Source organism: Pristis pectinata, chromosome 32 (genome assembly GCF_009764475.1).
Source record: "Pristis pectinata isolate sPriPec2 chromosome 32, sPriPec2.1.pri, whole genome shotgun sequence".
NCBI classification, from domain to species: Eukaryota; Metazoa; Chordata; class Chondrichthyes; order Rhinopristiformes; family Pristidae; genus Pristis; species Pristis pectinata.
Genome location: NC_067436.1, coordinates 20738479 through 20762621, shown reverse-complemented (window position 1 = coordinate 20762621; position 24143 = coordinate 20738479). Strand labels below are relative to the sequence as shown.

General features: G+C 43.8%; 1 protein-coding gene across 5 annotated transcripts in view; it reads left to right on the top strand.

Moving 5' to 3' along the window:
- The window catches only part of neo1a (neogenin 1a), a 176437-nt gene that overhangs the window by 75955 nt on the left and 76339 nt on the right, over positions 1-24143 (top strand). For all 5 annotated transcript variants that reach the window (XM_052042461.1, XM_052042462.1, XM_052042460.1 and 2 more), the window contains exons 3-4: positions 22628-22903; positions 23404-23554. In XM_052042461.1, coding sequence (XP_051898421.1) covers positions 22628-22903; positions 23404-23554 — 427 coding nt within the window. The remainder of the gene's footprint in view (positions 1-22627; positions 22904-23403; positions 23555-24143) is intronic.

The window sequence follows — 24143 nt, the reverse complement described above, 5'->3', positions numbered from 1 at the left end:
CACTGCCCCATCACACACTCTCCCCAATACACTGCCCCATCACACACTCCCCACTAACACTGCCCCATCACACACTCTCCCCACTAACACTGTCCCATCACACACTCTCCCCACTAACACTGTCCCATCACACACTCTCCCCACTAACACTGCCCCATCACACACTCTCCCCAATACACTGCCCCATCACACACACTCCCCACTAACAGTGCCCCATCACACACTCTCCCCACTAACACTGCCCCATCACACATTCCCCACTAACACTGCCCCATCACACACTCTCCCCACTAACACTGCCCCATCACACACTCTCCCCACTAACACTGCCCCATCACACACTCTCCCCAATACACTGCCCCATCACACACTCTCCCCAATACACTGCCCCATCACACACTCTCCCCAATACACTGCCCCATCACACACTCCCCACTAACACTGCCCCATCACACACTCCCCACTAACACTGCCCCATCACACACTCTCCCCAATACACTGCCCCATCACACACTCTCCCCACTAACACTGCCCCATCACACACTCTCCCCAATACACTGCCCCATCACACACTCCCCACTAACACTGCCCCATCACACACTCCCCACTAACACTGCCCCATCACACACTCTCCCCACTAACACTGCCCCATCACACACTCTCCCCAATACACTGCCCCATCACACACACTCCCCACTAACACTGCCCCATCACACACTCTCCCCACTAACACTGCCCCATCACACATTCCCCACTAACACTGCCCCATCACACACTCTCCCCACTAACACTGCCCCATCACACACTCCCCACTAACACTGCCCCATCACACACTCCCCACTAACACTGCCCCATCACACACTCTCCCCAATACACTGCCCCATCACACACTCTCCCCAATACACTGCCCCATCACACACTCTCCCCACTAACACTGCCCCATCACACACTCCCCACTAACACTGCCCCATCACACACTCTCCCCAATACACTGCCCCATCACACACTCTCCCCACTAACACTGCCCCATCACACACTCCCCACTAACACTGCCCCATCACACACTCTCCCCAATACACAGCCCCATCACACACTCTCCCCACTAACACTGCCCCATCACACACTCCCCACTAACACTGCCCCATCACACACTCCCCACTAACACAGCCCCATCACGCACTCTCCCCACTAACACTGCCCCATCACACACTCTCCCCACTAATACTGCCCATCACATACTCTCCCCACTAACACTGCCCCATCACACACTCTCCCCACTAATACTGCCCATCACATACTTACCCCATTTCTCTATCACCCTCTCACTGATCCTTAGCTGTGTCATCTACATTCATTGTGCTAACAGCTGTTGCTGACTCTGTAATAACTCATTTCCCAGCAGAGCTGCCTTTCCTTCTTCAATAGCTGTCTTGCTCTGATCTTCACTCAGCTTGTGACTTTGCTCTTCCTCACATTCAGTGCCCTTTTCATTAAGTGCCTGTGTTGGAGGCAGCTGTCCCTTCTTGAGGTGAAGTGCTTAGTGCGGTGTTGATATGACTTATTGGAAGTACCCAGCCTCTCCAATGCCACACCATGTTACCAGTAAGTGCTGATGGCCGCTGCCCCTAATACACTTGATGCCTGATGTCACTTGGAACAGGGATTTGCTGTACTATATTTGATTTGGTTGCTGGAGAAGAGAAGCCTGGACAAATAACTTTTATGGTGTGGCTGGAGTTTAGTCTGAGGAACAGTGCATCTTGAGAAGGACCATTGGGACTTGTTTGCTTCCATCAATGTCTACACACGTTCTTTCATATTCTGGATAGAGTTTACCATTGTATCCTGAGGCATTCAACCCTACCTGTTTCCATTTTTCTACTTTTTGTGTTTTCTTTCTTAAAATATGAAAAAGCATTCTGGAGACACATAGTGCTGCATGTACTGGGGGGATGGAAGCTCTCACAGTCCCAGACTACGTTTTCTCACCCCAGTGAGTGACGGATTAGGTCCTGCGTTATTCTGTGGGAACCGCATTACCGTTAGTGTTTGGGTTGTGAAATGTTGATACTTGCTTAATGAGGCCAGTGGCAATTCCAGAGTGAATGCGGCGCTTGTGTGGCTTCCTGCCCTTGTGGCCTTTGGTAATATGGAATTGCTGGCTGGTGAAACCCATGTGTTCTGAAGAATCCTGCATCCCACTTCCATCTTCAATCATCTGTGCCCTGCCTCTCTAAAACCTTACTTGAACAAGTTTCTGCTCTCCCAATATTTCCTGCGACTCGACGCTAGGTTTTGTTTCATCCGTGAAGCACCTTGGGATGTCTTACATTGTGAGTGCCTGTCCCATTTGCCCCTCCACACTGTGGCCGTGTCTCCAAGCCCCGCTCATAGCTGCGGCAGGATCAGCTGGGGCGAGGTAAAGTTGAGCAAGGTCCTCACTCCCGAGCAGCATCCAGTGAAATGTGTGACGCCCCCCTCAATCCTGGCAAGGACGGCCACAAGGGGTGTTGGAGGGAGCTGGGACAAGTCCATGGATCTTGGATGAATGATTTGCAGCCAGTGGTAGCTGCGTTACTGCACCGAGCAGCAGGTCAGCAGCTCTGGGAAAGGCTACCTGCCTTGTGTGGGGTATCCTCTCGGAAGCTGGGCATTGTCTGCTCTCTGTGGATGCTAGTGGCTCATTGATTACCCCCTCCTCCCCGAATAGTTCGCATTAAAACAATAGTTTATGTGGTCTCTAATTAAAGGAACATTGCAGTCTTCCACAGAGATCTTCAGATAATGCCAGTGCTGGAAGTCTTGGGAATAAGAGCTTAAATTACACCGTCTGTACAGAGAAGGAGGTGGGTCGAGGTGAGAGGGGCCTTGGCAGAGGGGGTTCTGCCGCCCCCCTTGCGGTAACCCACGGTCCTCAAATGCTGCAGAACCCGCTGCATTTACACATTGCCTGCTTTCGTTTAATTCCACCTAGACCAGGCAAGTCAGTGGTGAAGCTGCGTTTCCAGAGTATTGGGTGTAACACCATCCTAGTGAAACCTGCTTTATACACAGCAGATGTAAGAATATAAGTAAACAAGAGCCCGGAATCCGATAGCCGAGGATGGCTAACGAACTGGAGTCACTTGGAGATGCCAGGTCCCTGAAACTGAGAGCTTCACGCTGAAGGATTTCTGTTTCATTGCCATACTCCACAAGGTGTCTAATGTGTTGCTGATTAATTCCCCTTGGAGTTACAAGCACAGAAACATTCAAATCCTTTAGTGTGTCTTTTAGGGGTAATTTGTGAGCAGACATGGAAATACCTCTTGCCTCGGCTTTCTTCTAACTGTTGGCGGGAAGATGCGGAGTGGAGTAATTCATATGTTGGAATTTTACTGCAGCTGAAAAGATATAGGGTGGAGTAGCTCCCAGGCTGAATTCATAGATTTACTGAAGCCCTGGAGTGGTGGAGGTGCTGTGAGAAAATCTGTAATGGATTTTATCAGGTTGGGATTGGTATTGTTTAAGTGAAGATGCGAAGTGGAGAATTTCTTGTTGTGGAACTGGAATTATAGTGAGAAAATGGCTTGCAGAACAAAACATTCTGCAGAGCAATTCTGATGCTGGGGTCATTATGATCTAAGGACATGGAACAGATTAGCTCTTTGTGTTGAAGTGAAGCCTGTGAGAATACAGATCAAAGAGGTTCATATGATGAGTGTGTGCAGTTTCCGTCTGGATTGACCCCAGGACAAAAGCCATCGTGATCAGCAAGGATTGGCTCCCTTGCTCTTTCAGCAAAGTCTCTGTGTGAGAGGATTGGCTCTCAGAAAATCATAAAATTTATGGCACAGAAGAAGATAATTTAGCCCATTGTATCCATGCAGCTGATTATTCACACTTCTCATCTGTTGGTCTGTTTTCTGTAGGTTACAATGCATCATTCAGAAACTTTTAACATGTTTCTTCCACCATTCTTTCAGGCCCTGAACTCTTAGATTAGCACACTTAATGTGAAAAACAATCTTCAACTTCCCTCTTTTCCTGCTATTAATTATCTTAAATCTATACACAGTTCTAGCATGAACAGTTCTTGTATTTCATGCCTTCTGCTGTGCTCAGTGCAGTCACTGAGAGGGGATTGTCTTGTACTAGGGTCAGTGTAGTTACTGAGGTGGAAGGGTTAGTGCATTAGATGAGCAGATGACCTTGTAATTCTCATATGGAATTGCATGTGCAAGCTGTTTCCAATAAAAGCACAGTGTAACTTGGAATGTTTCTCTGTTGAAAGTTTTGAATTTATGTGGTTGTGGTGGGAGTGGGGGATGTGTGATGGGTGTACAACACTGTGCAAGTATGGAATGTGCATTTGAGTATCAGCTGCAAGTGGCCTTTGTTTACTCTGTGCTAACTCTGAAAGCTACACCAGAGTTTGCCATCTCTATGTTGCTGCTTTGAAAGTGCAGTTGTCAATTCTCTACCTACAGTGTGTGAATGGACCCCTGGGGGAAAAGAATTCCCAGCCTCTGTGTGGGGTTTTAAGACTATGGCTGGTTAATGTTGCACCTTGAGTCATGGGCGTTTGTGGTGTGGCTGTGGTCATGGATCTTCAGCAGAGCGATCAATAACACCTTTCACTGTCTTTGATGAGGAGGAGTTGTATTATTCAGTTATCTTTCAACTAAAATTGTGCTACAGACTCAAATCCATTGTGAAGAACTGCATATGACTGGATGTTTTGGCTAATCAGATGCTGTCCTTATCTTGATCTATATGGGTGTTGTGAGACAACTAAGAGGACTCCATTGGTTTTAGAGTTGAGGAATATTGTTGACACAGAGTTGAGGGAGCTTCACCTTGGGCTAATATTGCACTGATGATGGCTGATAGAGGTGGAATTATCCAAGTTCAGCACTGATGTGTCACCACGATAAACAGAAATGTTTACAAAAGTATATATTAGAAGAGTAGTAAAACCACATGCACTTATTTTCTCAGCAGCTGTCTGCTTCTATGTTGACAATATAGTCATGTATAAACAGGAGAAGGCCATTTTACCCCTTGAGTCTAGTCTGCAATTGATTGCTGACATGTGATTCGACATTGCTGCCTTTTCTTATATCACTTAATAACTTTGGTTAACAACAATCCATTAACCTCAGGTTTAAACTTAATAGTTGTCTTAGCATTAGTTGCTGTTTGGATGTGAATTCTAGACATACCGCCCTCAGTGTGAAATGTTTCCTTTCTGTACTCCTGAAAGGCCTTGCTGTTTAGATTTTGTTCCCTAGTTCTAAACTCCCCAGTCAGTTGAAATGGTTCTCATTTCCCCTTAACATATTGAAAATTTCAATGAAACCACTTGGTGGTCTTCAAAATTTCTGACAATATGAGCCAAGATTTTGTAATCTCTCCTTGGAATTAAAACATCTTCTGCCTTCCCTCTGAAACCTTTCCCAATGTTGTTGTTACCTATATTCTTAGTTTGTTCAGTGTCCTCCTCTGCCTGCATTAACCTCATGTCCAAAACTTAGCTCTTGGACTAGTTTGTTCACCTCACATCGGATCTGTCTTGGATCTTCTTTCCTTGTATATTAGCTTTAAATTCTTCCAATTGCTTCTAATATTAAGGTCAGGGTTAGTGAGGGAGGGGGCATTCATGTTATCCAGGCAAGCTGCATTAAGTCATTGGCGGACTCTTGTTCAATGTAAATAACTCCTGTTGGCTGTTGTCCCAGAGCCCACAGTCTCCAAGCCTTTGGTAGGAGTAGAGAAGCAGAGTAAGTCAGCTATTGGGCTGAATGCTGCTATGTCTCGGTCGGTAAGATGGGTCAGTTGAAAGTAAACCCTCATGTGCCTGTAGTGTGAGTTAGCGATTGAGTAAGCATTTATTTGACGTGATGCAGCTCAGAAATCTGACTCCTGCTCACTTAGTTAAAATTAATCAACCCAGATCCAGAGGAGATCAGGGCACAAAATAAGACACTGTTAACACTTTGTGGTCTTTGTGCACTCAGAAGTTGTTTTCACTAAAAGGAAGAATTTTGCCCTCTGTGCAGTTGCTTTCAGTCCATTCAGTAACTTTACATATTAAATAAGCCTGTTATTGATTAACTCCTACACAAATGGCTTCCAGGCTCTCTTTCATTCTTGGAACACATAGCTCCACTCTGCATGTGCAGAGGGAGCAGGATCCAGTCTGTCGCTATTTGGTCTCCAGCCATTCCACAGTTTATTATTCCTCTTACATCATGCAGTTAAACCACAAATCACAGCAGTGTTATTATGAAGGGCCACCTCACACACAGGGCCATTACTGCAACAACTGGTTGCCTGCTATCCAATGTATTCTTTATATAATAAAGTGGCCTCTCTCTTGCAGCAACATAAACTGCTGGGATCATGCTCAGCCCAATTTTACAACCACAAGCTTGGATTAGGAAGGAACATCGGCCTATGCTTCTGGCTCTGCAGGGTCACTAGCTGGCACAGATTTACATGACACTTGACCATTATTCCTCTTTGCACTGTGGCAGGGTTATTTTTTTGTAGAACTGTTGTGAACACCATGATTCCTGACACCAGGGATCTGTCAGGATATCTTCCATTAAGCAACATCAAGGTGGGAGTCATTGTGCCTGCTCAGTAACCTCTCGTGCCCTTTAGCCAGTGTCAAAATATCAAAGTAAACCTAAAGCACCTACCTTGTACCAACATAAGAGTCTGTAAGGCCCTGATGCAGGATACCAGCTGCCTCTGTGGGTCATGCACCAGCAGGGGTGTTATGGAAACCTTTGTGGGGTTCTTCAGCTCTTTGCCATGTATAACCTTGCAGCAATGTTTCCGTTGATGCTGTTGTTATAAAGTGAAGTCAATGGAGAAAACAGCAGATTAGGCAGTGATCAATACTATTGTGGCGCAGGTAATGCAGACATTAGTGCCTCAACTGGGCATGCTGCCATGATGTCCTTGCCTCTCTGATGAAACAGGGTGTTGGTTATAATGGGTCTTCAAACCCAGCACAAAACTCAGGTTCTCCTGGTAGCAATGATCCCTGTTCATTCTTGAGACATGGACTACCTACAGCAGCCATCACAAAGCACTAGGAAGTATACCACCAATACTGTATCTGTGGAAGCCTAACATACTGGATAAGAGAATGAATATTGGCATTCCCCCCCACCAAATATCCCAGCACTGAGGCCCTAATTACACACAGTCAGCTTTATGGGCCAGGCCATGTCATTCACTTGCCTGACACTAAACTCCTGAAGCAGACACACCATTCCAAGCTCCATCACAGGAAGAGTTTATCAGGTGGACAGAGAGAAAGAGTCAAGAATGTGTCCAAAGTCACCGTGGGGGGGTGGGGGCGGGAACATTCCCACTGACTCCTGGGAATCCCTGCCCATGACCACTCAAAGTGGAGGAGCTGTTGGGGTTGGCACTGAGAACCTCAGGACTATGCATCAGGAGTACAGAGAAACCCACCGTAGATGGTAAATTATTTACCCACCCACTCAATCAGGCACCTCCTGCCCTTTCTGTGGAAGAGTCAGTGGTTCCTGCTGTAGCCTCATTGGTCATGATAGAACCTATACTTCAGGAGCAGAAGCAAGTCTTCCTCAATTTCCTGGGACCACCTAAGAAGTAGTATTATGGAAATTAATTTGTTGTTCTCTGTAACTGAGTGAAACTGTGGCATATTTATCTGAACTGGGTTGGTTTCGTCAGTGATGGACCTTTCCTTCTCAGGTGGGAGTCAAACCTCTTGCTTCCTCTTCCCACCCTCTTTGGAAATTTGTGGTTGTTACTTCCTGTCTGAAGTTCTGCCCAACAGCAGTTTCCTCCCAAACTGGTTGCAGCCTGTGTTTACAGCTTTCCAACAGACTCCTAATGGGTGGGGAATTGAACCATGTCAAATTAGTGGAGATAAGAGGGAAAAAATTCAAAACAGTTAAGGGAGTGATGAATGAGAAGTAGTGTGCCATTTACTGTCCTGAAGAGACAAAACACTTATTAAGTGGTGTGAACATTAATTACTTTTCTATTGTCTCCTGGGATATCTTGTATAAAACAGTTGCCCAATTATAATGTGAAAAAGACTCCATGCCAGCGATATCCAAAGCCAGCACTAAATAAAGGCAGCGGACCAGTACTCTATTAGAAAACTAGCAATGAAGTCCAGAGATGGCTAATATTTAGTATCAAAAGTAATGACATATCAATCAAATAATTATAATCTCTTAAAGTAGTCAGTTTTGTATTTTTTTCATTCCTCTTGACACCTGACTCTGACAAAAGATTCTATCCTGTTCAAGCACTCAAAGCTCTTTTAGCAATACTGTGACATTCCTGGAGTGAATGTAAGCAAAAGGCTGCTGTTTGATGATGATCCTCTCAATTCTCCCTCACAACCCTTCTCATCCTGGCTCTTTTATTGATTCTGCCTTGTTCAATGCTTTCCACTGTGGTTCCTCAAATTCTTACACATTCTACATTCACTCTGTGTCACAGCCTGGAGTCATTGTTAGAGACCCTTTCTCTCACTTTGCCATGAGTTTAAATCTGCTCACCTCCCTCAGACTTCCCTTCTCTGGAACAAGGGGCAGGAATCACGTGAAGAAGAAATTGTCACAGCTCTGTGTAAAGTGTTTAGAAGTTTGTGGGAGATACAGATTCATAAACTGCCAAGTCAAAGCAAAGTGATGAAGAATATTTCTACCACCCCCATATTGCAATTTGTCACCTCCTTCTGCATTGGCTCCTGCATGGAGACTAAAGAAAGCTTAAAAATAAAGATGGGACCATAAAATCAGTGTGTGCCTGTGTGTACGTGTGTGTGGATGTGTACTTGCATGTATGTGTGTGTAGTGTGCATAAATATGGAAGAATTGTTTCCAGTGGAGAGAAACTCAATAACTGAAGACACAGAATGAAGGTGAATGGCAAAAAGACAGATGGGTTGTGGTCTGGAAGGTGATGCTTGAAAGAGCAGGCAAGCAGATTCAGAAAGGAGTTGGATAAGTACTTAAAAGAGGAAAGTTAACAAGGTTGTGGGGAGACAGCAGGAAGTGCTCTTTCAAACAGGGCGAAATGATCTCCCTACATGCTGTAAGATTCTCTGATTCTACATGATGAAATCCACTCCACCCTCTTCCCATCCACACACCAAGTGTACAACATACTGTGTTTTTTGCTAATTGCAGTGTTTGCCTTTAATGCATTATGTAGACATTGGCCACATCTAATTTGCATGTGAGCATTTCTCAGTGGTCAGCGGTGGCACTCTTCTCTCTGAGCTGGACTGTTGAGAGTTCAGGTCATTCCAGAGATTCGAGCACAAAAGCCCATACTGACGACACAGTTTAGATGAGATATTAATCTAAGACATTATCATACCTCTCAGATTGGCATAAAAGATCCCATGATACTATTTGAGGAGATATAGGAAAGTTCTCACCAGCGTTCTGGCCTGTATTTAACACTAAACTGGTTCTCTGATTATCATTACAGTATATTGCTGTATGTGGATCTTGCTGTGTGCAAATTGGCTTCTGCTTTACCTGCATTACAACACTATATATACTTCAATAGCTCTAAAGTGCTTTTGAAGTGTCCTAAGGTAGTGTAAAGAGCTGCGTAAATGGGAGCTTTTTTTCTCTGAGTTTGTCATCATCTCTTTCTTGTGGATTTCCCTTACTTGTTTACTTTTCCCGTTCAGACTGTACAATGCAATTATTTTTGCAAAGTAAGATTTGCCAATATGTCCAACACAATATCCTGCTCCACCTATTTAATGATATACCTTATTGCTCAATGACATTTCCTATTTTAAGTATTATTTTATAGTTTTAATCTTTGCTGAGGTTACTGTGAGTGACATCAAAGGATGTTGGAATTTTCTTACCTGGTTTGAAATCAGTGTGGAATGCTATACTTATGACTGATATGGTGCTAAATAATCACTGGTACTAAATTGTCACAATTGCACTAATGGCCCCAGAACTAAATGTATCAAAAGCAAGACTGTAGATGCTGGAAATCTGAAGTAAGAACACGAAATGCTGGAAACACTGAGCAGATTAGGCAGTCTCTGTAGAAAGGCCTGAAACATTAACTCTGTTTCTCTTTCCACTAAACAGATCAGGCTGGCCTGCATTATTTCACATAGACCCAGACCCGTGCCTGCGTTATCTCATGTGAACATAGGTCCATGCCAGCAATATCTCACAGTGATGCAGGAGGCAGTACAAGACTCCTCTCTGACAGTAGAAGTATGGGCAAAGTGTGGGCACTGTCCATGTCTCAAGAGTTACCACCCAGTGAGGCTATACATTGACGGTGGACCTTACATTGTCTTCAGTATGCCAGCACAGCATCTGGCTGTCTAAGAAAAAGTGTATTTAAAAATAAAAACGCCAGACCCACCACAAAGCCCATGATCTACAGCTCAACAGTGGAGTCTGCCCTTCTTCATCTTTCTTTGACATTGACTACCTGTAGCAGGTATCTCAAGCATTGGAGAGGTGCCACCAATGATGTCTCTGCAAAATCCTCTCACTGCACTGGCAGGACAGATGAACCAAAGTCAGCATTCTCTCCCAGGGCCATATTCCCAACATTGAGGCTTTAATTTGGCTCTGATAGGCAGGCCATATTGTTCCCATGCCTGACAGAACAGGCAATTAATCTCTCAGAACAGACAATTAATTCTGAGCTCTGTCATGGCAAGAGATTAACAGATGGACAGAGAAAAAGTTTCAAGAATGTTCTCAAAGCTTCCTTGGAAAAAGGATGATAGCCCCACCAACTTGTGGGAATCCTGGTCCATGACCACTCTAAATGTGATGGCACTGACAACCATGGATCCATGTGTTGAGACCACACAAGAGCCCAGTATAACTGGCAAAAAGAGCAGACTTTTTTCCACTGAAATTATCAAGCACTTCCTACCCCACCTGTGGTAGTGTCTGGGGGTCCTGCATTGACCTCTTTAGCTATGACTCCTCAGTATTCACACAACTGCAGTGGAAGCAAGTTATCCTCAATCCCAAAGGACTGTTTAAAAAGGTTTGAAAATATAAAACTCGGGTCTGTGCCAGCAATTTCCAGCAGGTGCGCAGGTCCATGCCTACGATAACCCACCTGGATTCAGTTCAGGTCCTGTGACATCCCATGTAGATAAAGCTCAATGCCTGTGGTATCTCACATGGACCCAAATCTGTGCCTGCAATATGCCACGTGGAGCAAGGTCCGAATGTGTAACATCCATGTCGAGATCTGTGACTGTGCCCATGTCTATCCTGGCCAACTCCTGCTCCTAATTTGTATGTTTGCATGTATCCTACATGGGACGAGTCTGTACCTGCAATATCCACACTGGAACCTCCTAAATTTAATCTTTCCCTTATGTATAGTTGTGAATGGCCATTTCATCTTTATTGTACTAGTGATAATCTCAACTATTTAAGGGTTAATACTAAGGCATTTTATACATAGAATAAAAACAACAGGGTAGCTAGAGAGAGAGGGAGGACCACTCAAGGACAAAAGAAGAAATTTATGCCTGGAGCCAGAGGAAGTGGGCGAGATACTAAATGAGTACTTTGTGTGATTTCCACCAAAGAGTAGGATGTGGAGAAAAGTGAGATCAGGGAGGGGTATGCTGGTATTCTAAGGCATGTTGATTTCTAGAAGATGATGTCGAGTCTTTTGAAGAACATTAAGGTAGATATGTACCCAGGGTCTGATGTGATCTACTCTCACTACTCACGTTATTGAGAGATGCAGGAGAGGAGATTGCTGGGGCCTTGAAGGGAGGATAAGGAAGCTTTGGAGAGGGTGCAGAAGAGGTTCACCAGGATGTCCTGGATTACAGAGTATTAGCTATAAGGGGAAGTTGGACAAACTTGGATGTTTTCAAACTTGAAGGGCGACCTGATGGAAGTATATAGAGTTATGAGAGGCATGGATAGTCAGAGTCTTTTTTCCAGGGTGGAAATGTCAAGTACTAGAAGGCATAGATTTGAGGTGGAAGCATATATGATAGTAATATTTAGATGGGCGCATGAACGGGCAGGGCAGATGAGATTAGTTTAAATTGGCATCGTGGTTGGCACAAGACTTTGTGGGCCGAAGGGCCTGTTTCTGTGTTGCGCTGTTCTATGTTCTGTGTTCTATGTTAAAAATATCCCACAGTTCTTTCCTTCATCTGAAAGGAAGGGTGGTATGGTCATTAGCTTTAACTGTTGAATTTCTACAGTACCTAAGAATATGAAAAGGCCATTCATCCCCATGGACCTGTCCTACATTTGGTTTAAATTGCTTGTATAGCAGCTCCATTTATTTGCTATTTTCTCTTTATCACAATATATTTCACTCAAAAAAAATCCACCAGTCTCCACCTTGCAATTTTCAATTGGCCTGCCCACAGATGACATTGGGTGCACACACCAGAAGCTGCTGGGTATGTTGTCAATCATTGTTGATTACAGGAGTATTCCTGCTGGTCACGACGTTCCAGTCCTCACCTAGTGACACTTGCTGCTGAGTTGTGGCTCCTGAATGAAGACAATATTAGGCTGGGATATGATAGTCATCAATTACCTGCCAGCACGGACTCAGAAGAGAAGAATATTACATGGAATAGGGACTGAAGGGCAGTTAGTCTCCGTGGAATTCAACCCAGAGCTCACAGCTCCAAGAGAGGAACAGACAAAGATTGAACAAATTGTAGAGCAGAATACTTCTGCTTCACAGGGAATATAAGGTTAGATAATAGTGCAACAGCAATGTATTAGTACAGCCTTTACTGCAGAAAAATATCCCAAGTGCTTCACAGGAGTGCTACCTAGAGAACTGTAAAGAGGGATTGCACATAGGTTTTGAGGAACATTATATGGAGGAGAGAGAAGCTGGTGAGGTTTAGGGATTGAATTCCAGGACATGTGGAGGTAAGGTGCTGTGGAGTGGGAGAAGACCTGAATGGAAGCATGGATATCATTGACAATTACCAGGCTGAGGTGCTTTCAAAGATAGGGAGGAGTGAACAGTGCAGGAATTCATAAAGTTGGTGTAACTACCTCGGAGGGACTCTACTGATCAGCAACTGACACTTACCAAAGATATTCATTCTTGTGTTTTCTTTAAAGAAGGTGTTGAAGCATTAAGCAGCAATAGATTTGGGACAGGTGGCTGTAAACTCCAGCCACTCCTTAAAAGGTAAAGGAAATCTCAGGACAGCTTATCTTGCTCAGACAAGTGGCTCATGTTGGAGAAGCTGATGGAGTATTTAATTTGTGAGTGGAGCAGAGTCCCTGAGGTTGGGCCCCCTATCCCAGGTCAGTTCTTCAAGGACCCAGTGACTGCTGTTACTTGCCAAGAACACATTAGACTGTCAGGGGAACCACTCCTCTGCTCCCCATTCCCACCAAGCTGCATAGTTGGCTGCCCAGAGTGACCTTCCCAGACTGAGGGACTCTTAACTGGGTTTCAGATCAATTTGAACAAGTTTGCAATGGAATTTCTGTTTGGTGGCATTTTCTAATCTGGAATTAAATTGCTGCCTGAAAGGGCAGTAAAAAGATTCATTGATGACTTTTGGAAGGATGTTGGAAACGATCAAAAATCATACAATTTCAACCCTATACAGAAAGATCAGGAGAGTGGGACTAACTGGAGAGCTCATTCTAAGAGCTGGCAGTGGGCTGATAGGCCGAAGGTCCTCTTCTGTACTGTCTGATTTATGTTGGGTTCATTGTAACTGAACATCAGGGAGATCCACCTAGAAGGGAGATTCTTTCAATCTCTTTATAGACAGTAAAGCAGATATTTTGTTTTCAAACTAAAACATCAAAAGAATCAAGGTTGTGTTTCATTTTCTTCGACTGAGATGTCTGAACATATGTATTTTCCTCCCCTGTAAGAATGATGCAGATTGCAGTGTTGTTCAAGAGCGGGGACGAGGCAACTACCTGATTCAAAAAGATTCAAACCTGCTGAGATTTTGTGTAGCCTGCTTTTTGATGACTACTTCTAATTGACACATTTTTCAGCTGCCTGTAAAGGAGCAGAGTTTCTTTGATATTGGAATTGCCATGGAGATGACCTCCTCAGTCAGTCACAATAAACCATTTCTGAAGGGGGAAATCTTATTTTTTTAATAATTAAGTAGCTGAATAGGTGTGACCTGATGGCTCTGTAAATCCCTTCCAGGCCTGACGCTAATCGAGGTGGTTAAAATGCGAAAGGATTTGATAGGGTAAAGAGCAGTTATTCCCTTTGGGGTGGGGGTGGGCATACAACTGTGGGGCACATCCTAATATTAAAGACAGGCATGTCAGGAGAGATATCAGAAAGCACTACTTCACACAAAAGGTCAGTAGGAATCTGCACCTGGCCCGTTTGCCCAGGACTTGCCATCTCCCCTCTTTCCTCCACCTCCCCCCCACCCCTCCATGAATCATGTACACCAGCTTCCAGGTCGCAAGCCCAGTGTTCTGTGATCCAGGATTTTCATGGTGCCCCCCTACCCCAATCTTGCAGTCTCATATCTCCATGCTATTAGATGTGGAGAATGTTTTCCCATTGATCACAGAAGTCATTGTGTTCTAGTTTCTCCCAAGAACACAACCGAGCCACGGGCCTCAAAAAGTGTTGCTAGATACAGGGATCCACTGGACACAATACTGTCAGATACTGTTAAATCGGAGCCAGTAATGTTCCTAAGCATAAAAATGCTGAGTATTTACTGGTACAGAGCTTTAGGGTTGTCTGAGCCTGTTAATTCAACATCTCAGTCTGCTTCCTCCATCAGTGACAGGCATGAGAATCTGCAGTACATCTGCTTTATAGAGCTCACAATAGTCTTGCAGGACTGAGCTAAATTAGCTAAAGAACAGAAGCATAAATGCTATTCTTGCTACTGCCACAGCCCAGATTATGGCTCTCTGGATGTTACCATCAACTGCCGCCCAGTGGTTGCTTTGAGTGAGAATGTTGTCAATTCAAGTCCTAATCCAAAGACTTGATTACGAATTCCAGTCTGAGCACCCCAGTGCCATTACTGGGGATGTGCTGTGCTGTTTGAGGTTCTGTTATTTGGCTGAGATATTAAACCAAGGCCATATGCTTTCTCACATGGATACAGGAGAAACCACAGCACTTTTCCCAAAGAGGAGTAGGAAGATTATTCTGCTGTGTGTACTGGCCAGTATTTATCCCTCAATCAAATGTACCAGAACAAATAATCTGGCTGTCGTTACATTGCTGTATGAACAAACTTGCTATATGCAAATTGTCTGTCGCATTTTCAACAGTACAACTGTGATTGAATATTAGTTTGAGATGCTCCAAGGGCATGAAATTCAATGTTAGTCTTTTTCTCTGTTATGGAAATGGAAGGAACCCTATAGTAATCTGAAATTTTAGAGTGATACAGCACAGAAAGAGGCAATATGATCCATCAAGCTTGTTCTAACTCATAGAAAAAGCTAAATTATTAATCCCGTGTTTTTGCTCTTTCACCATAGTAGTGTTCTGAGTCTTTATGTAATCCCCCGTTTAAAGCTGCTTCCACTGCACTTTTAGATCACAATAGCTCATGTTGTGAAATTAATTTCTTCCATTCTTGGCTTTGGCTCTTTAGCCAATCACCTTAAATCTATGTCTTCCGGTCACCAATTTTCGCATTACAGAGAACAGCTTCTTATTCACCCTATCAAACCCCATCAAAGTGTAGAATTTCTCCACTATTTCTAAATTACTCTTCTTTGCCCCAAGGAGAGCAACCTTCCACATGAGGAACCTGTCCAAGCTCAGGTAATGGTGATCCAGCTGGGGCCAGTGGCGATGTGGCTGGCTGCTCTATGCAGGTGAGGTTGCCGTGGATACACTGCTGTGTTGCGCCTTACCAAATCAAGGAAATGCTGTGGGGCATTGTAAAAATGGCAAATGGGTTCTTGGCTTCACTCCTGCCCTTTCGTATATTACTAAGAACCATGGCCCATTGTGTCCATGCTGGTTGGGAAAAAAGCTACCACCCTCCACCACGAAGTTCTGTGAGCCTGCAGTTATGGCTCTTCATTTTTAAATAAGATTTCTGCTTCCTACTGCACTTTCAGGCAGTGAGTTGCAGACCAATAATACCTTCTTGGGTGGGGTGGGGGGTGATGTTCTTCCTCCTCTCCACTCCAATCGTACCTATTACTTTAAATCTATGGCCGTGGTTTTTGACCTGACCTTTAGAGGAAACAGGTTCTTCTTATTTACTCTACTTGGGTCCCTCAGAATCTTATACATCTCAGTTATGTCTCCCTTAAGCCTCCCCTGTTCTAGAGAAAATAACCACCAGCCCCAACTTCCTGCCACCCTTATTCAGCCTTATAGCTATAATTTGCTGTCCTGGCAACATCCTCATAAATCTCCTCTGAATATTCTCCAGTGCAATTTCATCTAAGCACTTTACCTAGAGGCAGAGGGAAAATAACTTTGGCTCCCACACGTTAAACTCAGAGATGATTTACTTCTGTGTGCTGATTGAGTGAATCCAACAGTTGCCACTTTTGCTGGGAAGAATGCTTACATGAGGAACCAGGAGTGAGTGGCCTTGGTTGAACAGTCAGTGAAGACCAAAGGCTGTGAGGAGCAGTAACTTTGTTAAACAGATGGAAGAGAAGAGGCGAGGCTGTAAAATTGGAAATACACCAGTGGGAGAGAGGGATGAAAATAGAGTTACACCAGAGATGAGGGGCTGACAATAGAAGATGTCTGAAAATAGAGTTGCACAGGACAATAGAACAGTACAGCACAGGAACAGGCCCTTCGGCCCATAATATCTGCGCAACCACTGAACTAATCCCATCTGCCTGTACAAGGCCCATATCTCTCTATTCCTTGCCTGTTTATGTGTCTTCCAAATGCTTCTTAAACATAACTAAAGTATCTGCTTTTACTACTTCCCTTGGTAGCATGTTCCAACTGCCTGTCTCTGTGCAAAATAAAACTTGCCTCATAAATCTCTTTTCAACTTTCCCCCTCTCACCTTAGACCTTTGCCCTCTAGTATTTGACAGTTCCATTCTGGGGGAAAAAAGAGTCTGACCCTATCCATGCCTCTGATAATTTTATATACTTCTGTCAGGTTGCCCCTCGTCCTCCTGCACTCCAGCAAAAACAATCCAAGTTTGTTCAATCTTTCCTCATTGCTAATACTCTCTAATCCAGGCAAAATCCTGGTGAACCTGTTCTCCGCCCTTTTCAAAGCCTCCACACCCTTCCTGTAATGCAGCGGCCAGAACTGTATACAATATTCCAAATGTGGCCCAACCAAAGTTTTATACAGTGGGACAAAGGGGCTGATGTCGATTAGAGTTGCAGTGGTTAATACAGTTTGTCTGGGGTATCCAGTCAAAAACATTTCAGTTTGAACAGAAGATTAGCAGAGTCTGTAATGGGGTGGCCCAGTGACATCTCTCAAGATGAAGACTCCATGTATAGCTGTGGCATATCATTTAATTACCATGGTGTCATCATTAGCAAAGTGCACATGATTTGTTTTTGCCAGGTGCAGTGTAGGAATGTTCATTTATTCACTGAACAGATGGGTGAATGTGATTAGCTGGTCGGGACTTCAATGAATACAGGAATGAGCCCTACTATGTTGTTTCATGCTTCCAAGGCAACCTGTTGCACTCAAGGAGTGACACTGATCGAACGGATGGCTCTCGTTGTACCTCTGCTGAATCTGCACCAACTGTATCAGCCCAGTGCTAGTTGGAGTTCGCAAAATGTTTGTCTCGCTCTTGCTCTCACTCTCTCTCTCTGGATTTGAAGACAAGTCTGGTGCTGTGGGTCAGTTAACAAAAGACTGAATCTTGTCCATAAAGAAATTCATGTTATTGAAATTGGGTGGATTTCTAACACATTCGGCAGAGATCCATTGGAAGTATGGAAATACATTTTGTTGCTGTGCTGCACATTCGGCAGCGATCCATTAGAAGTATGGAGATGCATTTTGTTGCTGTGCTATTTAGTGGTTTTATATTTGGGTAATCTTGGAACTCCAGTTCCATCCTAAATTTCCTCTGGAGGTGCCGGTTCCCACCTGCACATATCTATGTGCTGTGACTTGGAATGGATTCTGAATACAGCAAATTGGCCCTGTACCAGTGGGGGAGATTGCAGCTGGTTCGCTGGAATACATCAGTCATGAGCTTTGTGAAGCTGCTCACTGATGATTCAGGATGTGCTTTTTAAGTACCATTTATCCTCAGCACAATTTTCTTTTTCATTTGTCCCTAAAATCTAGTTTGGCTTCTGTTCAGTGGATACTCTTGTAGTTAATTTTGAATTGTTTATCCTCCATTCTTCTACCACTCTAATAAATGTGTCTTCCTCACATTGGCTGTGAAGTGTGGTGACCTGGAGACAAGATGTGGAATCTATATGAGTAGTGGTACGGTGCTTTCAGGCGATGAACAATCCTTGTATTTGTGAACTTTCTGCCTGCAGTAGAGACACAAGGACAACAGGATGAGTTCAGTACACAGGTCCACCAGAGCCAAGGCTGAAAGGAATGGCAGTGGAAATGGACCTAGGAATGGCAGGGAGATAAGCGGTAGTCTTGGGGATTCAAATTATGTACAGGGAGGCATATAAGACAGTAACTGTGGGGCTGAGACACACATCCACAGGAATGAAATAGCTACCCAGAAGAGTATCAATAATGCTTGATAAGTGCCCATCACTTAAAGATCTGATTTAGAAAGTGTGTGTCTTTAAAGGGTGTACATATGTATATCATGTAAACTTTGATCCTTACCAACAGGTTTACTCAGAACAATCTGAATGAAGACTGGTGTCACACAAGGCTGTATCATTGCCCTGACACTTTTGTTCAGTCTTATCATTGTAATGCTACAGTGCACTTCCAAAAAACTTCCTGTGGAAGTGGAGCTGATCTTCAGAATTAATGGGAAACTGTCTCAGCCTGTGTCTCCTCCAGTCCAGAATCAAGGTCACCTGAACCTCGGTAGTTGAGCTGCGATAGGCAGATGATGCTTGCATTTCTAAATGTTCAAAGGTTGAGCTCCAAGCCATTGCCAATCATTAACTGAAGCATACACGAGGATGGGCCTTATTCCCAATATCTGCAAGACACCCTTGAAAAATGAAGGTTGATAGTGAGACCCTGGAGAATATTGATCATTCTTCCTCAGGAGACGCCTCTCAGTGCAGGCAAATATTGAAGCATTGCCTTCAATGCACTAGCACAGCCTCTTGTTGATTGTGGAAAAGAGCATTTGCAGAATTAGTCCTCAGACCTGGTACTAAACTCAAGGTCTACCAGGCAGCTGTGATCCTTGTGTGATCATATGCTTCCATGACCCAGACTACCTACAACAGGCACAATGAAAGTACCAATTCTGTCTGTGCAAAATCCTCCAAATTTATTGGAAGGATAAGTAAACCGATGTCAGTGTCATCTGTCAGGCAAAAGTCCCCAGCATTGAACCCTAATTGCACTCATTCAGCTACTTTGGGCAAGTCACGTTGTTTGCATGCCTAAGGCAGACACTCTGTGCCAAGTTCTGTCACGGAAAGGGATTGCTTGACAGGCGCATGAAAAAAATTCAAGGATGTTCTCATAGATTCCCTGAAAATATTGCAGCATCCCCACTGACACCTGGGACCCTCTGACCAATGACCGCTCAAAGTGGAGTAGAAGCATCTGAGGTGGTATTGAGAATCTTGATTCTATGCATTTGGGAGCATACAGAGGCCCAATGTAAATGTTAGAAGACGTGTGCTAGTTCCTAAACTACCTAAGAAGAATATGTTTACCTATGCATAAAGTTTTCTGTACTGGTTTCACCCTTTGAACTCCTGGATGTTTGACTGCATGGCCATTATTCGTGTGTAAATGATAAGATGGAACTTTACGGTAAAATTACAGTTCCCTCAATGGTTTCGTTGCCATGTGCATCATGAGATGTGGTTTGGAAACAATTTCTATTTCTGTTCTCTGCTGAGTACAGCAGTCTGAGCTGGAGGAACCTCCTCAGGTCGAGGTGGGACACAAAATTAGTTGCAGTTCCTCTCTAATCTCACTCCCTGTATGTGTGTGTACATCTGTATGTGAGTTGTATGCACTTGTATCTGACTTCAGGAGGCATCTCAGTTCTGGAGAGAGAACTTAAACACGGTCTTCACAAATTCCTCCTGATCCATTGGCAGAATAAGTGAATCAACGTAAGTGACCTCTCTAGGGCTACGTTCCCCAGCATTGAGATCCTCATAGGGCAGCATGGTGGTATATCAGATAGTGCTGTCTTACAGCTCTAGGGACTCAGGTTTGATCCTAACCTTTGGTGCTGTGTATTGAATGTTCTCTCTGTGACTGCGTGGGTTCCGCTGGGTCCTACATCCCAAAGGCATGTTGGTAGATCAAATGGTTACTGCAAGTTGCCCCTTAGTGTATGCTAATGGCAAAAAGAATCGGAAGGGGAGTTCATGAATATAACTGAGAGAGAATAAGTTTTGCCTCCTGTGTTAATGTTGTATGAGATAATTACATTCAGTTGATTTTGTCGAGTAGGCCATGTCGTTTATTCCAGGGTTCAATCTGGCAAGAGGAATAGATTCAAGGATGTTCTCAAATCCTCCTGGTAAAAGTGTGACATTCCTACCAACTCCTGACAATCCAGATGAAGGGTCTTGACCTGAAATGTCAAAGGTCTATTTCCCTTCATAGATGCTGCCTGACCCGCTAAATTCCTCCAGCATCTTGTGTGTCAATGCCTGACACTTGATCACTCAAAATGGAGAAGGAGCATTTGGGATGTCATTGAGGGCTTCAAGCCCATGCACCTGGAGCACACAGAAGCCCTGCATAAATGGCAGATGGAGCACCCCACCTCACAAACCACTCACCCACCTTTTTAAACATAACCTGTGGTAGAGTCTACAGGTCCCACACTGGGCCAAGAGGCATCCTCACAACTTGAAGAACTGCAGTCATCCTTGATCCTGGTTTGCCCTACAGAAGATGGTGTGTGTGTGTGTGTGTGTGTGTGTGTGTGTGTGTGTGTGTGTGTGTGTGTTTGTGTGTGTGTGTGTGTGTGTGTGTGTGTCTTTAGCTATGGAAGGCTTGTTAATGATGCCCACTTCCATTATCTAATCATCATAGCAGGAGAGGAGGAATGCTGGAGAAAATAGAAAATAAACAACTTTAAAGAAAAGATTTACTTATTTATTTGTCATCTTTTGAGTAGCTCAGGGCCAGACTGATGTTTGCTTCTGGGGAATTGTTACCCTTGACCCAGCCAGTGTATGGAGCTGTATATGGATGAGTGAGCGTTTAGTAGCTCTCAGAAAGGTGAGCATCACTTACAGCAGGTACTCAGACTTCTGCTGTACTGGGTCCAATCCAAATCCCACTGATTACTTGTGGGCAGGATATGAAATGTTATTGCAAATAGTCCTAAAATAGTCAGAGCGTGAACACATTGGCTGTGGATGTGACAGTGTGGGAATGGTGTGTAGCACAGACCATCCTAGTTATAGATTGCTGCTAATAAACTATTTACGAAGGACTTTTGGCACATTGGAAAACATGGTTAAAGTCCTGTGTTTTTTTTAGCTCAATCTTACCTTCCTCCTACCTTTAACAGCTGTTGACTCCACTTTTCCTTTCAACTTATTGCTGAACCTTGATTCGGTCTTCTCTCTAGCTGCCAGACAGAGTGAAATCCCCAGCAATGTATGTTGAGTTTTCAGGTATCTGCCACAGAGCTCACAAGATGATAAATTTGTGCAAGGCTCCATACCCCTGGATACTATTCAAGCCTGGGTTCTCTGCTTCAATTTAATTCAGAATATTACCCATTGACCGATAATTCTCGGAGTTTGTCATAACCAGGAGGATAGCACTTGCCTCACTTGTAAGGACAAGTCATAGTGTTGACTATGACACTGTCATCTCAGAGCTAGAAAGTTGTAGGTTCGTGCCCTCTCCAGAGCCCACAATCCATTTTAAGTCACTGAATGCAGTGTTGCTGGAAGTGCTGTCTTTCAGATCATCCATTGAATCAAGGACCCATTTAGTAAATGTAAAAGTTCATTCACTGACATTTTGTAGAAGGGCTCTCCTCCATGTCCTAGTATCATGGCGGTAGATAATTTGATTATCTATCTCATTGATGTTTCTGGAGCGCACTGTGCAGATACACTGCATTTCCACATTACAGTTGTGACTATACTCTAGAAGTTAATAAATTAGCTGTAAAAAAGACTTTGGGTATTCTGAGATCTAGAAACCTACATGTTGTAAGTAGGATCAGTGAGATGAATGGCTACACTCTCTTATTAAAATAGAAATGCTGAATACTCATCAGGTCAGAATGCATCTGTGGTGAGAGAAACCATTTACATCTCTAGTTCACGAAGTTCCATCAGAACTTCTTCAATGAAAAGACATTGAGCTTAATCATTAACTCTGTTTTTCTCTCCATAGATGCTGTCATATTTCCAAAATTCTCTGTTTTTATTTTGGATTTCTAATATCTGCAGTATTTTGCCTTTGGGTGATGCTTCATAATTTATTGTAATGATGTAGAAATGACCCATGATCTTGCTTGTTACAGGTCTTCCTCGGTTCAGTGGTCAGCCTGAGGCTGTCTCTGTGTACCAAGGTGACACTGCCCTGCTCGGCTGTGAGGTGAATGCTGATCTTGTTCCATTTGTGAGGTGGGAACATAACCGACAGCTTATGGTGTTGGAAGGCAGGTTCCTGAAACTCCCTAGTGGCACCTTGGAGATCAGCAACGCCACTAACAGTGATGCTGGACCTTATCGCTGTTCTGTGGAAACCGCGGGTTCTTCCAAAACAAGTGAAGAGATGGAGCTTACAGTTTTGCCAGGTAACTGTCAATTGCAATAAACAGTTCATAATGTCTGGGACTCTGGGGTTAGACTTGTGAGATCCAGCCAGTCTACACAAAGAAAGTTTTAACTGCTTGGTGACCTCAAGGTTTATGTGAAGCAAGTTTGGATTTCCAGATGTAAACTGCTCCTAATTTGGCAGTTTTGCATGGAAAAGGCAAAGAAAATGTGAAATGTCTTGCTATACAGTTGGGAGAATTTCTGTTCAGTTTTACCTAGTGAAGAGAATGCGTCTCTGTCGAATAATGTTGTACCTGATTTGTAAGTGCCCCACTGTGGAGTATGACCCTTGAGCTGAAGCAAACATATCACATTGCATTCAAGATCCATTTTACAAAAAACGTTTTAAATTGTAGTCTGCTCTTTCCATTAATCTTTGTCCAATGGCTTTTGATACAAGGTCTAGGTGCTCTTTATTAATGGAAACTGAACCCTATGCAGCTGTAATAACCAATGGTTTTCTCTTGTACTTTTTCAGAAATGGGTGCAGAGCGAAAGCTGACATTTCTCCAGCAACCTGTCTCCGTTAGTAAGGTGGCAGGCCAGTCAGTAATATTATCATGTGTGGTGTCTGGGTACCCAACACCCACCGTTCAGTGGGTCCACAATGATGAGATCATCTTGGAAAGGTCTGTTGTTTTCATTTATTGCATGAACTTAACCAATGAAAGATTATTCTGGGGCAATAATTAGGTTGGGGAGAGCATTAATGCTCTTTCATTTGTGACTTTTAGTTGGTGCTTCTGCTCATGCTCAGTCCTCTTGTTGTGACCTCTTATTGGATACTGGGATTAAATTTTTCTTGGTCTTCAGCTGTTTGAAGGTAGGGGAGATGCTTCAGGATGACCAGTGTATGGGAATTGCAGCTCAGTGTGACAAGGGGATATGATTGGACAGTTAATAGGTAATTACAGATTAACAATTGGATAAACTGGCTTGCGAGAAGCAAAAGTAGACTTGTGTAGAAGCAGAGTTACACGACAGGGGAAATTGAACCAAGTGGCACAGAACAATTCTGTTCCCATTTATGGTCATGCAATTATTCTTTATTTTCTATAAATCTTTAATTTGTTCTAATTAATAAAATTTGGGTTGCACTAATTTGTAGATATGGAAGGAAAACAAAATGCTGGAAGAACTCAGCAAGTCAAGCAGGATCTGTGGAAAGAGAAACCAGATGATGTTTGCTAGCCCTATCTCTTTCCATGGATGCTGCAT